The sequence below is a fragment of the Cicer arietinum genome, chromosome 3, assembly GCF_000331145.2.
Source record: "Cicer arietinum cultivar CDC Frontier isolate Library 1 chromosome 3, Cicar.CDCFrontier_v2.0, whole genome shotgun sequence".
Taxonomy (NCBI): Eukaryota; Viridiplantae; Streptophyta; class Magnoliopsida; order Fabales; family Fabaceae; genus Cicer; species Cicer arietinum.
This window is the reverse complement of record NC_021162.2, coordinates 74,185,212-74,204,159: the sequence shown is the minus strand read 5'-3', so window position 1 is coordinate 74,204,159 and position 18,948 is coordinate 74,185,212. Positions and strand designations below refer to the sequence as shown.

The 18,948-nt window shown below is 31.6% G+C and overlaps 4 protein-coding genes across 8 annotated transcripts; 2 read left to right on the top strand and 2 right to left on the bottom strand.

The window, feature by feature from the left end:
• Nucleotides 1–1,127: 1,127 nt before the first annotated feature.
• On the top strand, nucleotides 1,128–5,386 carry LOC101501160 (uncharacterized). Its single transcript, XM_004494457.4, has 3 exons — nucleotides 1,128–1,689; nucleotides 2,545–3,973; nucleotides 4,085–5,386. The coding sequence occupies exons 1-3, from the start codon at nucleotides 1,428–1,430 to the stop codon at nucleotides 4,269–4,271; spliced, it is 1,878 nt and encodes a 625-aa protein (XP_004494514.2). The 5' UTR covers nucleotides 1,128–1,427; the 3' UTR covers nucleotides 4,272–5,386.
• A 1,046-nt stretch (nucleotides 5,387–6,432) lies between these two features.
• On the top strand, nucleotides 6,433–8,443 carry LOC101500830 (pectinesterase-like). Its single transcript, XM_004494456.4, has 2 exons — nucleotides 6,433–7,594; nucleotides 7,719–8,443. Exons 1-2 carry the CDS (start codon nucleotides 6,622–6,624, stop codon nucleotides 8,441–8,443), a joined length of 1,698 nt encoding a protein of 565 aa, XP_004494513.1. The 5' UTR covers nucleotides 6,433–6,621.
• Nucleotides 8,444–10,221: 1,778 nt separating this feature from the next.
• LOC101500508 (probable L-cysteine desulfhydrase, chloroplastic) lies at nucleotides 10,222–13,169 on the bottom strand. Its single transcript, XM_004494455.4, has 2 exons — nucleotides 11,632–13,169; nucleotides 10,222–10,598 (listed from the first exon to the last, which is right to left on the bottom strand). Exon 1 carries the CDS (start codon nucleotides 13,007–13,009, stop codon nucleotides 11,636–11,638), a length of 1,374 nt encoding a protein of 457 aa, XP_004494512.1. The 5' UTR covers nucleotides 13,010–13,169; the 3' UTR covers nucleotides 10,222–10,598; nucleotides 11,632–11,635.
• A 2,838-nt stretch (nucleotides 13,170–16,007) lies between these two features.
• On the bottom strand, nucleotides 16,008–18,914 carry LOC101499970 (uncharacterized). Of its 5 annotated transcripts, none has more exons than XM_004494453.4 (9): nucleotides 18,557–18,914; nucleotides 18,224–18,447; nucleotides 17,885–18,123; nucleotides 17,396–17,614; nucleotides 17,231–17,323; nucleotides 17,048–17,152; nucleotides 16,491–16,790; nucleotides 16,327–16,399; nucleotides 16,008–16,210 (listed from the first exon to the last, which is right to left on the bottom strand). In XM_004494453.4, exons 1-9 carry the CDS (start codon nucleotides 18,559–18,561, stop codon nucleotides 16,200–16,202), a joined length of 1,269 nt encoding a protein of 422 aa, XP_004494510.1. In that variant the 5' UTR covers nucleotides 18,562–18,914; the 3' UTR covers nucleotides 16,008–16,199. The 5 variants fall into 5 exon arrangements, with proteins under 5 accessions (XP_004494510.1, XP_004494511.1, XP_012569503.1 ...); XM_004494454.4 differs by having other exon boundaries at nucleotides 18,290–18,447; XM_012714049.3 differs by having other exon boundaries at nucleotides 18,224–18,442.
• Between the last annotated feature and the right edge of the window lie 34 nt (nucleotides 18,915–18,948).

Here is an 18,948-nt window from a genome sequence, read left to right as displayed (position 1 = left end):
TTTTATATAATTTATATTCTATCATGTTATTATTTATTTCATTTTAAATAATGGTAACATATTATAATACTATATATATAAATGTTTTTTTTTTCTTTTTTCTAAAAGATACATATATTTTTTTACTAAAGGAAATACATATGATCGCCATAAAAATCTTCAAATATAATTATGATATTTAATAAAAAAATATATAAATACAATAAAAGTAGTTATCATAACTTTGAGATTATCTGTACAAAAAAGACTTTGAAATTTAAAACTAATAAATAAATAATTTTTCTTGAGACCATTAGTGTAAATATTTTTATACTAATAATAAATATAAATAGTTGATTAAGTAATTTAATGATGATGAATTCAAAATTACTCGTTATTATAAAATTAGTTTATACAATCTTCCTTTTTCTCATTTTATTTTATTTTCCTAAAACAACTAACATTGTTTTTGTGAGAAGGTGCCGTGTGTGTGTGATGATGCAAAGAAAATAATTTCATCCTGTCTACCTAGTAAATTACCAAAATGGAAAAGTTAGGAAGGGAAGTAAAGTAAACGAATCAAAACTTCCCCACCCTCCACGAGTCCACCACCATCACATTATTAATCAATATTTAATAATTTAATTTAATCAAGATCCACAGTAACTTAGTATTTTACCACATCGATATCTAATATCTAACGATAATTTAACTGACACATAAATCTATTTTATAATTGTTACACCAAAAAAAAAATTGTAACTGTAATTCAAAAAAATTATAAATTCATCCACTCTAAATACAACAAAAGATGAACATTCTAAATTTAAATTGATATATAATCATTTAAATATTTTATAGCTACTGTGTTCACGAGACACACTTAATTTTATTAGTGGCAAATGTGAAGCTAGTCTATAACGATGATAAAGTATGAGATTTTTCTCCTAATATTGAGTGCAATTACTAGTAATAAAGATTAATTATCAAAAAAAAAAAAAAATAGACTAGTAATAATCATTGACCTGAGGCATTTGTAAGAGTGACTCCAACCCATGGAATACGGGAGAGAGAAAAGATCGAGTATACACTTGAAAAGGGCAAATGAGTCAAAGCACAAAATAGTACATCTTTCTTCTTTGTTGATAGCCATGACAGCATGATAGTCTCTTACATTTAAACCATACACCTTCTCCCTGTCTCTTCACCTTGCCAAACCCATTCCTTTTTTTATTTTTATTTTTATTATTATTATTTATATATATACTTGTGCTTTAATTCACTCTATTCCGCCGTCATCACACCGTCAATAACAAACTCCTCACTCCACTCTACTCATCATCATACTTTAGGTTTTGTACAGTTATTAACGTCGTCGTTTAACGCGATCGTTAATCGATTTTTTATTTTTAAGTTGTAAAATTAAGATCGGCGATCGGATTCAGATCATGGGCGGAGGTGGAGCATCGCCGAACGCCGAGGCTCAGTACACGACGGCGAAGATATCGGTATGGTGGGATATAGAAAACTGCCATGTTCCTAAGGGTTCCGATCCTCACGCAATCGCACAGAATATCAGTTCAGCACTTGTTCGTATGAACTACTGTGGCCCCGTTTCCATCTCCGCCTACGGCGACACCACGCGCATCCATATGTCTGTGCAGCATGCTCTCTCTAGCACCGGAATTTCACTCAATCATGTTCCCGCCGGTAACTAACTTCGATTCCATTTTGCAACTTCATTTTCCGTTTTTGATTTCTGTTATTGATTGAGTCGTTTCTCTCGATTTGAAGAAAAACATGGAACTGTTATTGAAATATTACAATTCAGTTGTTATCAATATTCAATAAGCTTTGAATCGAATCTCATTGAAGTTACTACTAGCTGAGTAGCTTTTATTTTCTCCTCGTGATGAGGCGATTTGAAGGTTCTGATGATTGGCACGAACCTAAGTTTGCTTATTAATATGTAATAGTCAATACACGATGATTGCAATTTAAAAAAATACACTTGTGATGATAACAAGTAGGGATAGCTTGTGTTTGTTTTCAAGTTTGCAACCTTTTCACCCCATTTTAAAATGAAGGTTCTAGCCGTACCTTTGCAATGGCAGCGTGTCCAAAGTTCAATTAGCGGCAGTTCTAAACACACTAACACCTATATGGAATATATTATTTTTACTAAGAGTGTTTTGCAAAAACGTTTAACTCTGTGTATGTCGATAGTATGATGTAACAGTCATGTATCGTATTTGGTTTTTGGTAAGAAGTTTTGAAAAGGTATCTCGAAAGTATCGGAGGAAATATTTTTAAAATAAATAGAATAATTTATTGGATACTTTCTATGTATTAGGAAGTATCGAACACGTATCTATCGATGTCGGTATCTGATTTGTAGGAACGAACAATCTGATTACCTTGTCGAATTACCTAAAATTTTGATGACTTGTTTGTTTCCTTTCTGAGTCTTTGTGCCATTATTTATTGTGAATATGCTTTGTCGCATATAGCATGAAATTTGATTTGGAATTTTGTTGTGCTTAATTTTTTCATGTTTGGTTTTAGGTCTGAAAGATGCAAGTGATAAGAAGATCCTTGTCGACATGCTGTTTTGGGCAGTGGACAACCCTGCACCTGCTAATTATTTATTGATTTCGGGTGATCGAGATTTCTCTAATGCCCTCCATCAATTGCGAATGAGGAGGTATAATATCCTTCTCGCACAACCTCAAAAAGCATCTGTACCCTTGGTTGCAGCTGCTAAGAGTGTATGGCTTTGGACTAGTCTCTTAGCAGGAGGACCTCCTTTGACTAATGGTGAATCACAACAACTTGATAATAGTAGCCTTTTATCATCTTCTGAAACCTTACAAATTCCTGTCTCAAATACCGCTCAGACGCAGCAACAGGTGGGTCCTTATTCTGAAGTTCATGCAGCAAATTCAAAAGTTCAAAATGGAGGAAGGGGATTTGATTCTAGATATCAGGGGAGACCAACTTGGAGAAGCCCTAGTCAACCAAATGGATCCAAAGCGTTGAATCCACCCCCAGTTGGACATCAAGATAACCGTAATAATGTAAACAATTATCGACCTGGCAACTATAATCCAAATGTTCCTCTAAGCGGATCCGCCACAAATTTTGTCCGCGCCAATTCTGATCAGTTATGGAGCAATAATGGTAGTACTCCACAGGGAAATCATCAAAATCATTATTCCCAGCCATTAAGACCAAACATTTTTCCATTGCAACCTCCTTTTGCATCTAATAATTCATATTCTTCAAATTCCCATACTTTTGCAACTTCACCGGTGCCACCTAGGACTAGTGGCCCTAACTTCATTACAGGGCCACATACAAATGTGCCAGATATTGGTAATCTGAACATTTCTGGTTATCCCAATAATGTTCATAACCCTCGAACTGTTCCGCAACGGAGTGGAGAGTTGAAACCAAATCCTAAGAATATTGCTCCACTTCCTGTAAGATCAACAGATGAACAGAATGGACACATGGTGCATAGCAGTAGCACGCAAGGCTATCCACATGGTCCAGAATATCAACCTACACCGTCGGCAGCAATGGGTAATAATAAACTTCCTGCTAATGGAATGTGGGGATCTCAAGGATGTCCAAAACCTTCTGAATATGTACAAGGCCTTATTGGGGTTGTTTTACTTACCCTGAACTCGCTAAAAAATTCAAAGATGATGCCAACTGAGGCAAATATAACTGATAGCATCCGTTATGGAGATCCCAAGCACCGCAACACTGATGTTAAGAAGGCTCTGGAGAGTGCAATTGAGCAGCAGATGGTGGTGAAACAGAACTTAGGTGCTTTGACGTTGTATGTCGGTAAGAATGATAAACTTTGGAAGTGCGTAAATCCTTTAGGTGGAAATCCTAAACAGCACTCCAAAGAAATTTGGGACGAAATTCAAAAATTTTTAACGACCCCTGCTGGAAGATCGGCAATAATGGGCACACACTGCAAGTAAGAATATTTAAATTTAATATATATTAACTGACCAAAAAAGAATTAGAATATATTCATATCCTGAAAGGTGTTTCAGTATTCTAACGAGTCTGTATTTTATTTCTCTAGGTATGAAGCAGGTATTGTGATAAAGAACATGTGCTTTAAAGATCTTGCTTTGGGTGATGTCCTTCAGATATTGAACATGTTGATTCTCCATAAAAAATGGATAGTGCATCAACAGTCTGGCTGGCAACCACTCATCCTTACTCTTCCTGAGTCAAACCCCGACTCAGGGGTCACCGCAAGCACGTAGCCACACCTCCATTCTGGTAATGGAAACTTGAAAGGCAGCCGGAGAAAACTCATAAAAATAATTGAATATATTACAAGCCAGTTGGACCAGGAATTATTCTAATAATTCCTGTATGAGTCAAATGATAGGTAGTAATTTTGAACTCTAGTACCCAAATATCATAAGTATATTGTTGGTTATTCCTTCAGTTCGTTGAAAACAGAAAAATGAAAGCAGCATTTTGACGATGCCTGAAACATTCGAAATACTGCATTTCGGTGTTCATTACAGTGAATCTATCTTGGAATTAGTTTTTGCCATCGTATGCCTTGAGCTTCTGCTCAATTCTAGTCTTCCTCCAAATTTATACATTGTTTGGAGATTGCCTTATTAGACTGAAATATTTGAATCCTTTTAGTGATATATTTTATATATGTCCAAGATATTAGCCAAATGCATTTTCCAAACCTTGGTTCTGTTTGTTTATTATTTAAGATGTGATCTACCAAGTCAGATTCTTCAGGGTTGATTTTGAAATGGAAGTCCAGAATTTGTTCATTTGATACTTGTCTGTTGATCGTCTTCCAAGTTCCAAATGTTACAGGAAGGTTAACTACTGAAAAGAGAACACTTAAATTGCAAAAAATTGGAACTGCACTGATAAACTCCTGGACTAAGCTCTTAATTTGCTATCCGAACACAAATACAAGGTATGTTTACTAAGGTGGATTTTGATTATGAAAAATCACGATATAGAGTTTTCAACATCATTCAAAGATGGTGAAATAGCACATCCCATTGCATTTCGTGTTGCTGATGGTGCCTACAGGCTACAGAGTTGTGACGTTTAAATATTCATCCGGATTTAGCTTTTGGATTTCTGGTTCAATATTTTGAAATTGCTGATTCAGTTGCGAATTGGTCTCTGGTCTTTCTGCTTTCTATTGCCTTTTAATTTTAGTAGCTGCTGCCTGCATGTATAAGAATCCGAATTGAATTTGCTTTATAGTATTATTTATACATAAGCTGTTTAATATTAGGTTTTCAGCTTTTAAAATTTATTTTCATCTCTTTTGTATCTAATAGATGTACTCTGTCAGAACTGGAAATGCCATCAATTCGTTTGATCTGGTTAATTATCAAAGCGTTGTTATTACCAGTTTTCCTGAGAAATGTTTTGCCATTTTCGGTATTTGCAAACTAATTTTGTAATGAAATTGCAAACCTATAAGCAAGGAGTCTTGATAATGGTTGTTTCTTCACTCAACACTTGGCAGAGGAATGTTGCAACTGTTGAGATTTGTTTTTCAGAATTCTTCTACGGCAACTTTTGAAAAAAATTTAGTCTGTTTATTACAGCTTTTTGAAAAAAGGAAAATCTGGAAAAAAAAATCTAAAAATGTAGTAGTTTCTAAAAAATAATAATTTTTTATAATTGATTTTTTTTTAAATAATGATTTTCATTACAAGAGACAAATATCAAATAACTTTTGTTTTTCTTTAATTTTTTTTTTAAATCTCTATCTTATTGAGTGTTGAAATCATTTTTTTTATAATATGTAATGAACGAGTCTGTATTCAGAAATTAATTGAATGTCTTGTATATTTTTTGTCTTTTGTCATAACTTTTATGTTTTCGGTTAAGAGGAATCAATAATTATTTTAGTTACTATTTGAATGAGTTTTCTTAAACAAATTATCTTTAACTGAATCATATTAACCATTAAAGTTTAATGACTTGATTGATTCTTTTATATGATGATCATCTAGTATGCAGGGCTGCACATTTTTATTATTGTTGGAAAGAATTATTCAAGAAATCACTAATTCTTTTAATATTTTTAATATTAGTATGCCTAAAACCAATACAGAACTGTTTTTTTATTAATCAATTTTATATGTTGCAATATGTTTTTTGAGAGAAATGCTTGTTGCAATATTTACCTGAATCATAGTTGGATATTTGACGTGTCTTTAAGATATTATTCTGTAATTTGTAAATTATGACGCGTATAAAAATCGTTTTAAGCCAAGTAGGACAACAGATTTGATACGTGGTGGTCTAAGTCTTAGATAACCGTGTTGAGAAATTCCAACTAAGATAACATTTTTCTATTCTTAACTCATTTTTTGTAAAAATAGTTGCTCTCAGTTCAGCTAGCGAAGACCACCAAGGCACCAAAATTCTGTTCATGATAAGGAAAACAAACCCATCATCATTTTCATCATTCAACAAATAGTAGCAGGATCATCATATTGCTATATCATCCTCATAAAACAAGAGATGTTAAGCATGCATTATTAAGTATAATAAATTAAATCACGTACGTTGATTTCTTCTTTTTGAAAAATCACGTACGTTGATTTGAAAATGCAGTATCGTGATCTTGCAAGCACTCATAATGAAATGGATGATGATTCAAAAGAGAATGAGGAATTGGTCTCAAACATAGTAATCATGGGTGTCTCCATGTTACTTATTGGATTGGTGACCATTGCTATTGTTGGCAACATAAACGGTGGTTCAGAAAACGAAGCGAATTTGAAGACCATTAATTCTATTTGTGAAAAAACAGAGGCACCAGAAAGTTGTCTTCATGTCTTAAAACACGTAGGTGAAAGAGCCACAGTTTTGAATTATGTTAAAGCTTCTATTAATGCAACCCTTGAAGAATTATCAGTGGTTAACATTCCTAAACCTTATCTTGAAAGGATCCTAACACCTTTGCAGGTACAATCTTATAAAGATTGTTTAGAATTGTTGAATATGGGAAAAGAAGAACTAGAATATTTATATATGGTGGCAAATTCCTCTATTAAAGATGAGGTATGCACTATAAACCCTGATGATGTTGTCAATAGTTTAAGTGCTATAATTTCATATCAACAAACTTGTACAATTGAATTGGTGAGAACAAATAGCTATGACCTTTTGGGATATTCATTGAAATTGCCAATTCTACTTACAAAGATTACACTAGCCATTGTTGATAATTTCCTCGAGAGGCCGAACATGGAAGGTCGACTACTCGAAGGGGGTAAAAAATGGATTCCAAGAGCTGAGCACAAATTTATGGAAGTTGAGGAGACAAGAATAGTTGTAGCTCAAGATGGAAGTGGTAATTTCAGAACCATAACTGAGTCACTAAATGAATGTGCAAAGAATAAAAATAGTTCATGTGTTATTTATGTGAAGAAAGGTAAATATGAGGAGAGAGTTGTGGTACCTAAGAAGTTAGATCAAGTGTTAATGTATGGTGATGGACCTATGAATACCATTGTCATTGGAATCAACACAAGACACATCACCATGGTCACAACACCCTTTCATTCAGCTACTTTTGGTAATTAACTTAACTATTCTTAACACTAAAATTAATCATTTTAAAAAAATTATTAAGATCAGCCAAAATTTCTTTTACAAGCAAGTGATCATTTAATTTTGATTTTGACTCTTATGAAATGCAGTTGTAAAGGGGAAAGGATTCACCTGCAAAGACATGGGTTTCATTGCTCCAACTGATATACCAGGAGCACCAGCATTGAGTGTACTTTCTGATCATGCAGCATTCTTCAACTGCAAAATTGAAGGTGGAGAAGGAACCTTATACGCCATAGCACAACGCCAATTCTATCGAGACTGCGAAATTCGCGGTAGCGTAGACATAATCAAAGGAGACTCAACAACTCTAATTCAAAACTCAAAAATCATTATAACACCTCAAAACACATCTAACATAGTTTTAAGGAAAAATGTGGTGAGTGTTCAATCAAGGTTAGATAAATATGAAAGAACAGGACTTGTGATTCAAAACTGCACTATAATAGCATCATCAGAAGGTGAAGAAAATGATGATAATCTTGTTGGGTCAACTTGTTTGGGAATTCCACGTAGTGAATATTCAAGAACAATCATAATGGAATCGTTTCTTGGTGATGTTATACGTCCAAGAGGTTGGTGTAAATGGAGTGATAATTATGGAATTGATACAGCAACATTTCGTGAGTATAATAACAGAGGACCTGGTGCAAGAAATGATAAGAGGGTTCATTGGGAGAGTTATAGAACAGTTTCTATAGATCAGAGAAATGATGAAATGATGAGTTATACAGCTGCTGAGTTTATTCAAGCTGACCAATGGTTGATGAATTCTAGTATTCCATATGAATCTGGTTTTTTCTTCCATAAATAGATTAATATTAATTTGGACTGCGTATTATTTTATGTAATTGTAATTAGAGTTGTGTGCTAGTAGGATTATATGTCTATTGATAGGTAGGAGTCATTAAATTGATTGATTCAAATTAATACTAAACTAGATTCAAAGTGGTACTATTTTTTATTTGTTATTTATAAAGTTCAAAATAATATTAATTATTGGTTTGAAAAAATTATTCTTAACTATATATTGTATAGAGAGAGAAAAGGTGAAATGTGATAATAAATAGTGAAAAATATTATAGGCAAAAAACAAATAATTTTATGAAAAGGAACAGAATTTATTTATTTTGTTGGTATGGGTAAATAACTTAAAAATAACAATTATAAAAAAAATAAAAAATAAAAAGTAGAAACAATTGGGGATCATGTCATGCTCCGAGAGTGAACAGCTCCTCATTAATCATAAATAAAAAACATTTTAAGATAATGCTGTTTAGTACAAATGAAATCAATTACAAAATACAAAAAACGATACATGTAAATATCTTATAGAGAAAACCAACGTTAACTTTGGTCTTCCACGAATATCACAAAAGGCGTAAGTTAAAAGCAACCAATCATAAACGGCTATATCTTTTCGGTTTTTTATCAAAGTATTTTTATTTTATCTTATATGTGGCTTTATAATATATATTAAGTATTAATAAAAATGATGGAAAACCATAACGTTAAATTGAGACATAATATAATTACTAAAGATGCATTTTTTGTTTTTTTAATCTTAACTAGAGAGGCATTTTAATCGATGATGTTAAAGATCAACTATCATATCATAGTTATTCAACTAACACATAATTAAATCGAAACATAATAGTTTATATCATATAATATCTATTAATTTATTCACCAAATAGATTTTAAAAGTGAAGTATTTAATATTAGATACTAATTATAAGAAAAAAGTTTAATACTTTCATTTTAAAACAACTTCTTTTGCAAATATATCTTTTATTGTGGAACCGAGATAATACAATTTTAGCTTTGATATAATAATTTTTTTGGGCCTATCAATAGAGATGAGCCAAAATATCTGAGTCTTTTTTGGGCATGTGATTCAATCAATCCTAAAATACTGCATCTTCCGTCGGCCCTTTGAGGTATGCCAAAATTAACAGCTCTAAATACAGATACCATTCTACTTCTGTTCTGGTAAGGCAACAAATAACAGAAACAGTTAAACAAATAACAAATAACAAAAACAGTTAAATGACTATTCAGTTATTTAGAACATCTCTAACGGTAAACTCAATATAAATTCATTAAATATACCACATTATCTTGAATTAACTCATTCAATTTTTACTTCAACTCAACATAAATTTATTAAATAAAATCCACTAACGATTATAAATTTATTGTTATTAATAAATTAATAAAAAAAATAACTGTTATAATTTTATTATTATTAAATTATGTGAAGAAACCATAATGACAGTTTGGCATAACTCCACGCTGGCGCACAAACTTATTTGACTACCGTTGAAGATGTTCTTAAAAATCGAGTTGTTCGTCGTTGGTAATAAGATTCACCTGTTAATTCTATTTAGCGGCACATTATAGAACGATAAAAACTATACTAATATTAATGTATAAATCTACAATTAAACAGATCAAATACTTATGGGGTCATTCATGAACTATTTATGAATAGCTTGTTGAAATAAAACTAGAATTATTTTAATTTTCACAAATTTTTTAAAAGAAAAAAAAATAAATTCTAGATATCAACCAATAAAATTTTGAAAAGCATTTAAAAATATCAAATTTTCTAACTCTTATTAAATATATCATTGCCAAACATCAAGTTTATGGTAGAATTTGATATAGACCTCAAGTTTATGGTAGAATTTGATATAAACCTGAAGAAGCAGTTGGCATTAGGCGGTTAAGATAATTAGATTGCATGAGAATCACAATTATATTTACAAGGATAAATCCATAGATCTCAATATTGAAGTTACTCACTACGGGGGAATTCTACTCAGCAAAGCTAATATGAGCAATTGCTGTAGTTTACCGGCAAAACCTGCAGTCCATGGTACCGAAACCATCACAACTACCCAAGCTTGCAAGCAATCGAGCAATCACATTTTATTCATCAGAAAGAAGATATTGAAACTTCTCAACTGCGAATAAACAGAAAATATCGCTCTAGTAAGAGTGAAAAAACAATTATAACACAAATAGACGAATAAAAACAAAATAATTAAACCAAAATTTACTAAATGGATTCTTAACAATTTCAATAGAATTGGAAGCCTCTATTATACTCAAATGATGTATGAAAGCTTCAACTATATAAGTTTACTAGTGGTACCAAGAACAAGCATTTTTTTTGTTCCTTCCCATGGTTAGAAGAAATATGAGAACAGAGTAGCTACTTTCAATGATGGTTTTGTTTATGAAGGAAATGACAATTTACCCTATGCTTAATTATATTTGTTTCCCTGCCAAGTATTGGTTTCACTAGACAGGCCTAGAACAGAATAATTAGTTATCAGTTTGCTAAGAAAAGACACAAGTGATCACAAGCCAAGAGAACAACAAAACGGCATGATGACGAGTTCACGGCAAACATCATTATAAATAGAGCAACATTGTTTCTTACGACAAAAAATCTCACGAATGTGTTGGAAAACGGCCAATAAGAAGCTCTGGCTAACCATACATGGGACATTACTGAATTAAAAAGATTGATATTAAATTTGCCATGTCGCTCATGCTAAGTTCGTGATACACTGCATTTCTGTTATAAAAATTTAACAACACTAAATGACCGTAATTAATACAGCTTATATAATCCAAATTCGAATCATTAATAATCTGCCATCTTTCACAAATAACTTCAAATGAAATAAAGCCGTAACTGCTGTTTAATCTTTAACTTCAAATGTAGTTTGACCTAATCGTATACATTGATGCCGCAATATTGTAGAAAATAAAACTTTTAGACATGTAAAATGACATGTGAGAAAGGTAGCAACATTTAGTGCTTGAAACTGTATTCAAAATAACATTTTAAGGGGGCTTGGCACCCGATTAGGGCACAATCACCAGCCTCACCATGGTCATTTGTTAATGCAAACAAACTTCCTATCAAGCAATCAAACCAATGATTGCAAAATTGATAAATAATGTCAAAAGGGAATGTGAGCTAACCTCTTCAATTTGAAAGAAGAGTACAAGCAAACCCGTTATCCACAAGTTGGTTAACAGCATCCCTAAACTTGTAATAGTCTTCAACTTTATTGTAAACCTGATGAGAAATCCTAGCATACCCTGTTACAGGCTCAACTTCCCCATCTCTAGGTGGTCTATAATATATAGGAACTTCAACTCCAAAAACATCCCTCAAATGTGTCCTTAACTTAAGTGCATCAGAATCACTCTTAACCCCTAAACTAGTAGGCAAACCAACCATAACCATACTAGCACACATATTGGAAGGACTCCCAAGATGAGTTCCCCAAGCTTTAACCAACATGTCTCCCATCTCAACAACAGCTTCATGATTCCTCTTCTTAATCCCTTCAATACCGCCTTCAAATCTATTCACAAATTCCAAAACATTAGGAACCACCAATTGAGCACTATAGTCCCTTGTTCCAATCCAAGCACTTTCCACAGCCAATCCATTTCCATACTCATGAGAAACCACAGGATGATGCAAATCACCACTACCACCAGCATCATTTTTAGGGTTTTTTCTATTGTACAAAAACGCAATCGAAGGCGGACAAAAAAACCACTTATGCAAATTACTAGTGTAAAAATCAGCACCAATCTCTTGCATATCAACATCAGTACAACCAATTGCATGAGCAGCATCCACAAAAACTTTTTCAACACCTTCCTCTCTACAAATTTGAATCAATTCCTTAACAGGAATAACAACACAAGGCATTGAAGTAACATGATCAATAACCGCAAGCCTAACTTTTTTACCTTCAGATTTTCCTTTTTCTAAAGCTTTTCTAAATTCAGTAATAATTTCATCGTTAGAACTCACCGGAAAAGGAAGAGGAACTTCAATTACTCTACCACCGGCTCGAGTGACGTAAGCCTCCATCGATTTTTTAACGGAGCCGTAAGCGTAATGAAGCATGATAACGACGTCATCTTTCTGAAACGTTCCTTCACGGAAACACCAAGCGGTGTGTTGAAGAACGATGGAAGCGGCGGTGGTGGCGTTATCGACGATAGAGATTTCATCGATGTGATTGGCGTTAACTAGGTTTTTGATGATGGAACGGGAATGGAGGATTGCAGGTTTGAGATGGTTGAAGTAGAAGTGATCGGGTTGACGGAGGTATTTGAGTTGCCAATTGTGTTGAGCGGAGATGATGGAGGAAGGACAGGAACCGAAACTGCCGTTGTTAATGCGAGCGACGGCGGTGTCGTGGTGGGAGAATTCGGATTGAATCTCGGAAGGAGTGATGAATGAGGAAGAAGAGAGTTTAGGTTTTTTAGGTGTGGGGTGAGAGTGGGAAGTTCCGTTGAGGTCAGGGATTGAACGGTGATTGTTGTTGGAAGCCATTGAATGAATGAATAAATTAACGGTGGTGATTATGAGGATTGATAATTGAGAATTGTTGATGAGAAAGGGAAGAACATAAAAGAGAAGAGAGAGATCTCAAGTAAAAGGGATGAGGATGAGTTTTTTAGAGAGAGATAAATTAGTGCGTGCTTTCCTTCACTCAGTGGAATTGTAAAGGCTACAGATTAGGAAATTGGGATAACCACATACTAATACTACTCACCTCCAATACCATTCAATTTACATTTTACCAAAATCAATATTTCTTTTTATAATTCACTTCAACTCATACACCTTATTAAATATATATATTATAAATTCCTATGTATTATTGAAGTAACATCTTTTTTTTTAGTAGCCAAATCTACCTCTGATAACTACTATGTCTTGATGTCACAAAAACAAAAAAAAGATAACAACTATGTCTTACTTTTGTAGGGGTACATGTCTGACATATATCGCATTAGTCTTTGGTGAATAAGCATATTACTCGTCTAACAAGTTGTTATTGTTATTTGTGTAAAAAATAACAAGTTGTGCAGAAAAGAACAAGTTGTTCTATAAAAAAGAAAAGAAGTAACAAGTTGTTATATTATTATTATTTTAATTAAAATGGGGCTAAGAGTTAAGACCCAAGAACATCATTGCAAAAGAAACCCCTGTTTTTGTGAACCAGCAAAGCAAAACCTCTATGCCTTGTAGAGTCTCTCTTAACATGCTTGACCAACTAACTCCAATTTGCAAATTCACGGAACACTATACATACTCTTAGGTAGTATGACAAAACTTGACCTCCAACTCTTGAGCCAGCCACTTCCTATAACTTTCTAATTGATGATCAGTTGGGGATTTCTAATGTTGTAAGTGTTTTAATGCCATGTTTTGTTTATATAAGAAAGTGAGAGGAAATAAAAGTAAAAGAAAAAAAGTAGAAAGAAATAAAAAGAGTAGAAACTGTGATAATATGTTAGTTAATTAATTTAAGATAAAGCAGAATGAAAGAAAAGTTTATATTTTCTCTTATCTTGTTTGGTTGAGTAGAAAATTAATAAATAAATAAAATTCTACAATGATACAAATGTTTAAAAAATTTAAATAAAAGGGCAAAATTGGAAGAAAAAAAATTATTTAGTCTTTTTGCACTTTTTCTCTCATATTCAATTTTTTTTTCTAAAAGATTGGATTTTTGTGAGCCCCACATTCTTTTTTTCCTCATCAAACAATAGAAAAAACATTTATATTTGTGGGTTATCTTTCCTTTCCCTAAGTTTTCCATTTCTCTCTCTTGTTCCAAATATAAAGACCAACTCTAATTATATGTCCTACTTAAAAATAGTGGTGAATAATTGTCGTCACACTAGTAATTTATTATTATTATTTTTTCTTGTTGAGCATGTGAAAAAATCGGCTAATGGTGTTTTTTATCCTTAGTTATATTTGTGTTAGTGTCTTATACTCTTATTTAATTTGAGGATTCTTTTTATTTTATTTCCATTACAAGCAATTTAGTTGCTTAATGAATGCATTCTTCCATCAAACAACAGAGAGTAAATATCGACTACATGTTGCGCTGGTGTAATAATATTTTTTAAAAAAAAATTGGTCAAATGATTTAATTAATTTTTTTTATAGAAAAATGATTTAATCAATTAAAATTGTGCATTTTCAATGTTTACAAATATTTAAGAAGACAATACCTTTATGTGTCGGGAAACGAAACACTAAAGCTACTTTTAAAAATCGTGATAAGAGTTAATTTTGGTATACCTATTCTTTTAAGAGGAAACAATGAAAACAAACTAAGGCATGACTATGGGAGATATGCTTCCCTCAAGTATATTTCGATAATTAAACTAATACTAATAGGTATAACTTCTAACAAAACAAGAGTATAACCATTTCATAGCCTCTAAGAGCTAGGCATCGACGCATGAGCTTGTCTCAATAAATTTATTTGACTTTATAAATATGCAAGATGCGATATGAATTAAAGATAAAACTTCGATGAAGTGAGTTTAAATATAAACTAAGTGTCCTGATTTAAAATCATAAAATGCATGTCGTCATATATCATGTGAGGATTATCTCTCAGTTCATTCAAATCTTAAGAAGTAGGAAATAATAAAAGTGTCTTATATTTATTCTATAGTAGTCTCAATATGAAATTGTGAATGAGTAAATAAACATTTAATTATTAACTCATAGTTTAATTCACCTAAAAAATATCATTTTTCATAAGTATTTAGAGACAAGTTGATCTATATTTTACCGACCTTAAAAGCTATTTTAAAATTAAAGCTAAAAATAAGATTTTATAAAGCTAAAGTTGTTTGGTAATTGTTGCTATTATCTAACTAAAAGGATATATTTAAATTAAAAGTTGTTTGATAAAATAATAAAAAGATATAGATTTTTCTAGAAATAACTAATATGAATGATATTTTTTTTTTGAATTGAATTAATTAAATATTTAAAAAGCGATAACTTTGAATTTAAAATATAGATAAAAGCTCCTCTCAAAAATTGAGTTAAATAATAAAACGTTATGTTTAACACTACAAGAAAATGAACGTTTAGCGACAGTGAAAATCTGTAGGTAAACGTATAAAAACCGTAGGGATAGGCAAATTTACCTATACCGATGGGGTTTTTTTTCGTGGTATATAATCGCCCAATGCCTACGGATTTTCGCCGTGGCTACAGGGTATAGTGACATAATTTTTTTCGTTGCGGTAAACATTTGATTTTACCTACGGATATTTCATTGTTGGTATATACTTTAGCCATAATTTATACAACTTATACCTACGGTTTTGATTCTGTTGCTATACATTTAAGTGACAACTTTTTTCTGTTGGTATAGGTTTTAAGAGTAATTAATTCATTATAAATATTAATTTTTTGTTATCAACAAAAATTATATAATAATTTAAAATTTATTTTATAAAATTAACCAAATATAAATATACAATGAAATATATATATCTAAGACTCAAAATAAAATAAAAGGTGTTCATTGTATATATTAAAAATTAATATAAAAGTCTTACAACGATAAAACAAAACCCTTAACCTCAAAAAATAGACATTTAAAATAGACATCTTGTGTCATACATAACAATCTCAAAAAATATTAAGAAATAGAGTCCACTAAATTGCCAATATTCCATCTTCAACAACAAATTAGCTTTTAATCTTCACCTACAATCAATAAAATAACAAATGAATAAATACACGATTCCACATAAAAATATTACTAATAAAATAGAGAAAATGTTAATGATTTTAATTAAAATTAACTAATACTATCTAATTACCATTTTCATTATTTTCGTTGTTGTTTGGACTAAGTGAATTCAAATGGTTTTGAGCACTAGTAGCATCAGGAACCTATCACAAAAAATAGAAAATATTACTTATGAAAAATACGATTATGGAACTTATGAAGTTAGTTGGATAAGATTAATAACTTATGATATACCTGTCTTGCAGCTTGTATTATATCATTAACATCTGCTCCAGAAAATCGATTTTGAATTAAAGTCATCACATTTGCTAACAAGTTTTCCATATTCTTAACTCTTTCGCGCAACTCTTCATTTTCAGATGCACAAACCTTCGATTTTTTAGAATGAGGAATCTTGCCCATACATCGCACACGTCCGTTTTTATCAGGTCCTTGTACTTGATAAAATATGTCATCCTTCCAAGACATAGAACCTTGTGTGTCTTGGGTTGATTGAGAAGTTCCAGCCTCATTATTATGTTTTTTTAGTTCTTCCTAAAAAATAAAATAAAAATTATTAATGATTGAAAATACCAAATTGAAATTGACATTCAAAGCATGTAGTACTACAATAAGATCCAATTAAAAAACTTCAACATTGCATATAGGCTAACAAATACAAAATCTCCTAAATGGTCAAGTAAAAATCCAATACAATCATCATACATTTGAAAATAAAATTCAGCACTTTGTCAAACTTAATTTATACACATTTTATATATTGGTACCGTTTAATTATTATCAAAACTTACAATCAATTTTGCAGCCTTTTCATTGACAATTGTTCCATCTTTACGAGTACGGGTATCAATGTAAATCTCTTTACGTCCAGGCAACACTCCTTTTCCCTTTTTTATCTACAACCAAATAAATAAGTTAAATGCATTTCATTTTTAATTTAAATTACAGCCATAAAAATAGAAATAGAAATAAACCTTCTCATCAATAAACTTTGGGAGACTTTTTGAACCCATACAATGAACATCTTCAAATTTAGCACGATTTTGCCTATTAATTTTACTTATTTTCTGCAATTGAAATAAAATATTAGTCTTAATAATAAACTCTTTAATATATTACTCATAATATATACGACTTACTTGTCCTTCATCAGAAAACCAATGATGAACCAAACCACGATATTGATTTGGGTCAACCCTATCATCTGGTACAAGAGATGCAACTTCTTCTTCTGTTTTAGTAGGGTCATATGCCATTGACTTTAGATCACCCTTCCATTGCCTCCATTTCTCATTCAGCTCAGATTTTAACATTTCTCTTGTTAAGTCATTTATTGGAGGAACAAACTCAAATTTACTCTACACAATAAGAGATGTTAAAGAAACATGTTATATTAGTTAAATGTATTCTTACAGTTATCAACATGTTATGATGTAGTTTGAGTGTGCTAAACATCTATATTCTTAAACTATAAGTATGATTATAAATTGTTAATCCATCAAATATTCCTAACATCATCATTGTACATCAAACATGTTAGAGCACAAAAACTAAAAAACATGTTAATTGTACATCTCAATTGACTTCTTAAAAAAATGTTATATTAGTTAAATGAATAATCATAATACCTCTATTAATTTCAACATTTCTTCTTTGTAATCATTTGGCATAACTTTCCATGACTTGTAGTTGATAGGAGCATATTGATACCTTCTAGCTACGCTACCAATGAAACGAGTTAGAGTTGTCCCTTCCTCACCAATGGGTCGACCATATTTGTCCAAATTAACGATTATTAAATCACCATGTTCCATTTCCCATACATCTAACATTTTTGTAGGACCTCTAGCCCGTTTAGGCTCTACTTCTACAAACAAAACAAAAGGACAATAACATTATGTGTGCATATAAGTCATAATAAAAATAATATAAATAAAACTTCAAAACAAAGAATATATAATTAATACCTTTTTCAATTTGTTCTTCTTCAACTTCTATATCAGAGGGAATTGAGTGAGATTCTACAGACTCACGTATGACACCTTCTGCATGACAAGGACTAGAACGAGTTTCTGCAACATTACTTCCTTCTACATTGGTTGAGTTTGTATTATTAGAAGTAGACTGAATTCCTTCATTATCACTTGCTCGATGTCGAATATTTAACTTTCTTCTTCGAGCCATTGCTTCTCTAACACAAAATTATAAATGAGTAACTTGGACAAAAGTCAAAAAACATAGACAAATCTAAAAGTATAATAAAAACATAATGTATAAAATCATGCACAATTAGAACACACTTCATTCGTCTTCCTCATCATCTTCATTATCTTCATCATCATCCATATTATCAACATCAACAACTTCAAAAAAATCATTATCGTCTTCAACTTGAAGCCTAACCAAATCATTAACATTTTGAGTAGCTTCACTTGTATCGCCCATTAGTTGCCCATGAATTTCTTCAATTTCATTAGATTCCTCATCACCCATATCATAGATATCTCTAACTTTTGCATTGAGAACAACAAGCCAATCCTTGTTTCTCTCATCATATATATAAAACACCTTTTTAGCTTGTGATGCAAACACAAATGGGTCATCACAAATATTTTTCCCAGTATGTTTTAAAAATTTGAAATTGACAAGCGTCATGCCAAACTTATCTTTCTTGATACCTTTATTAATATCA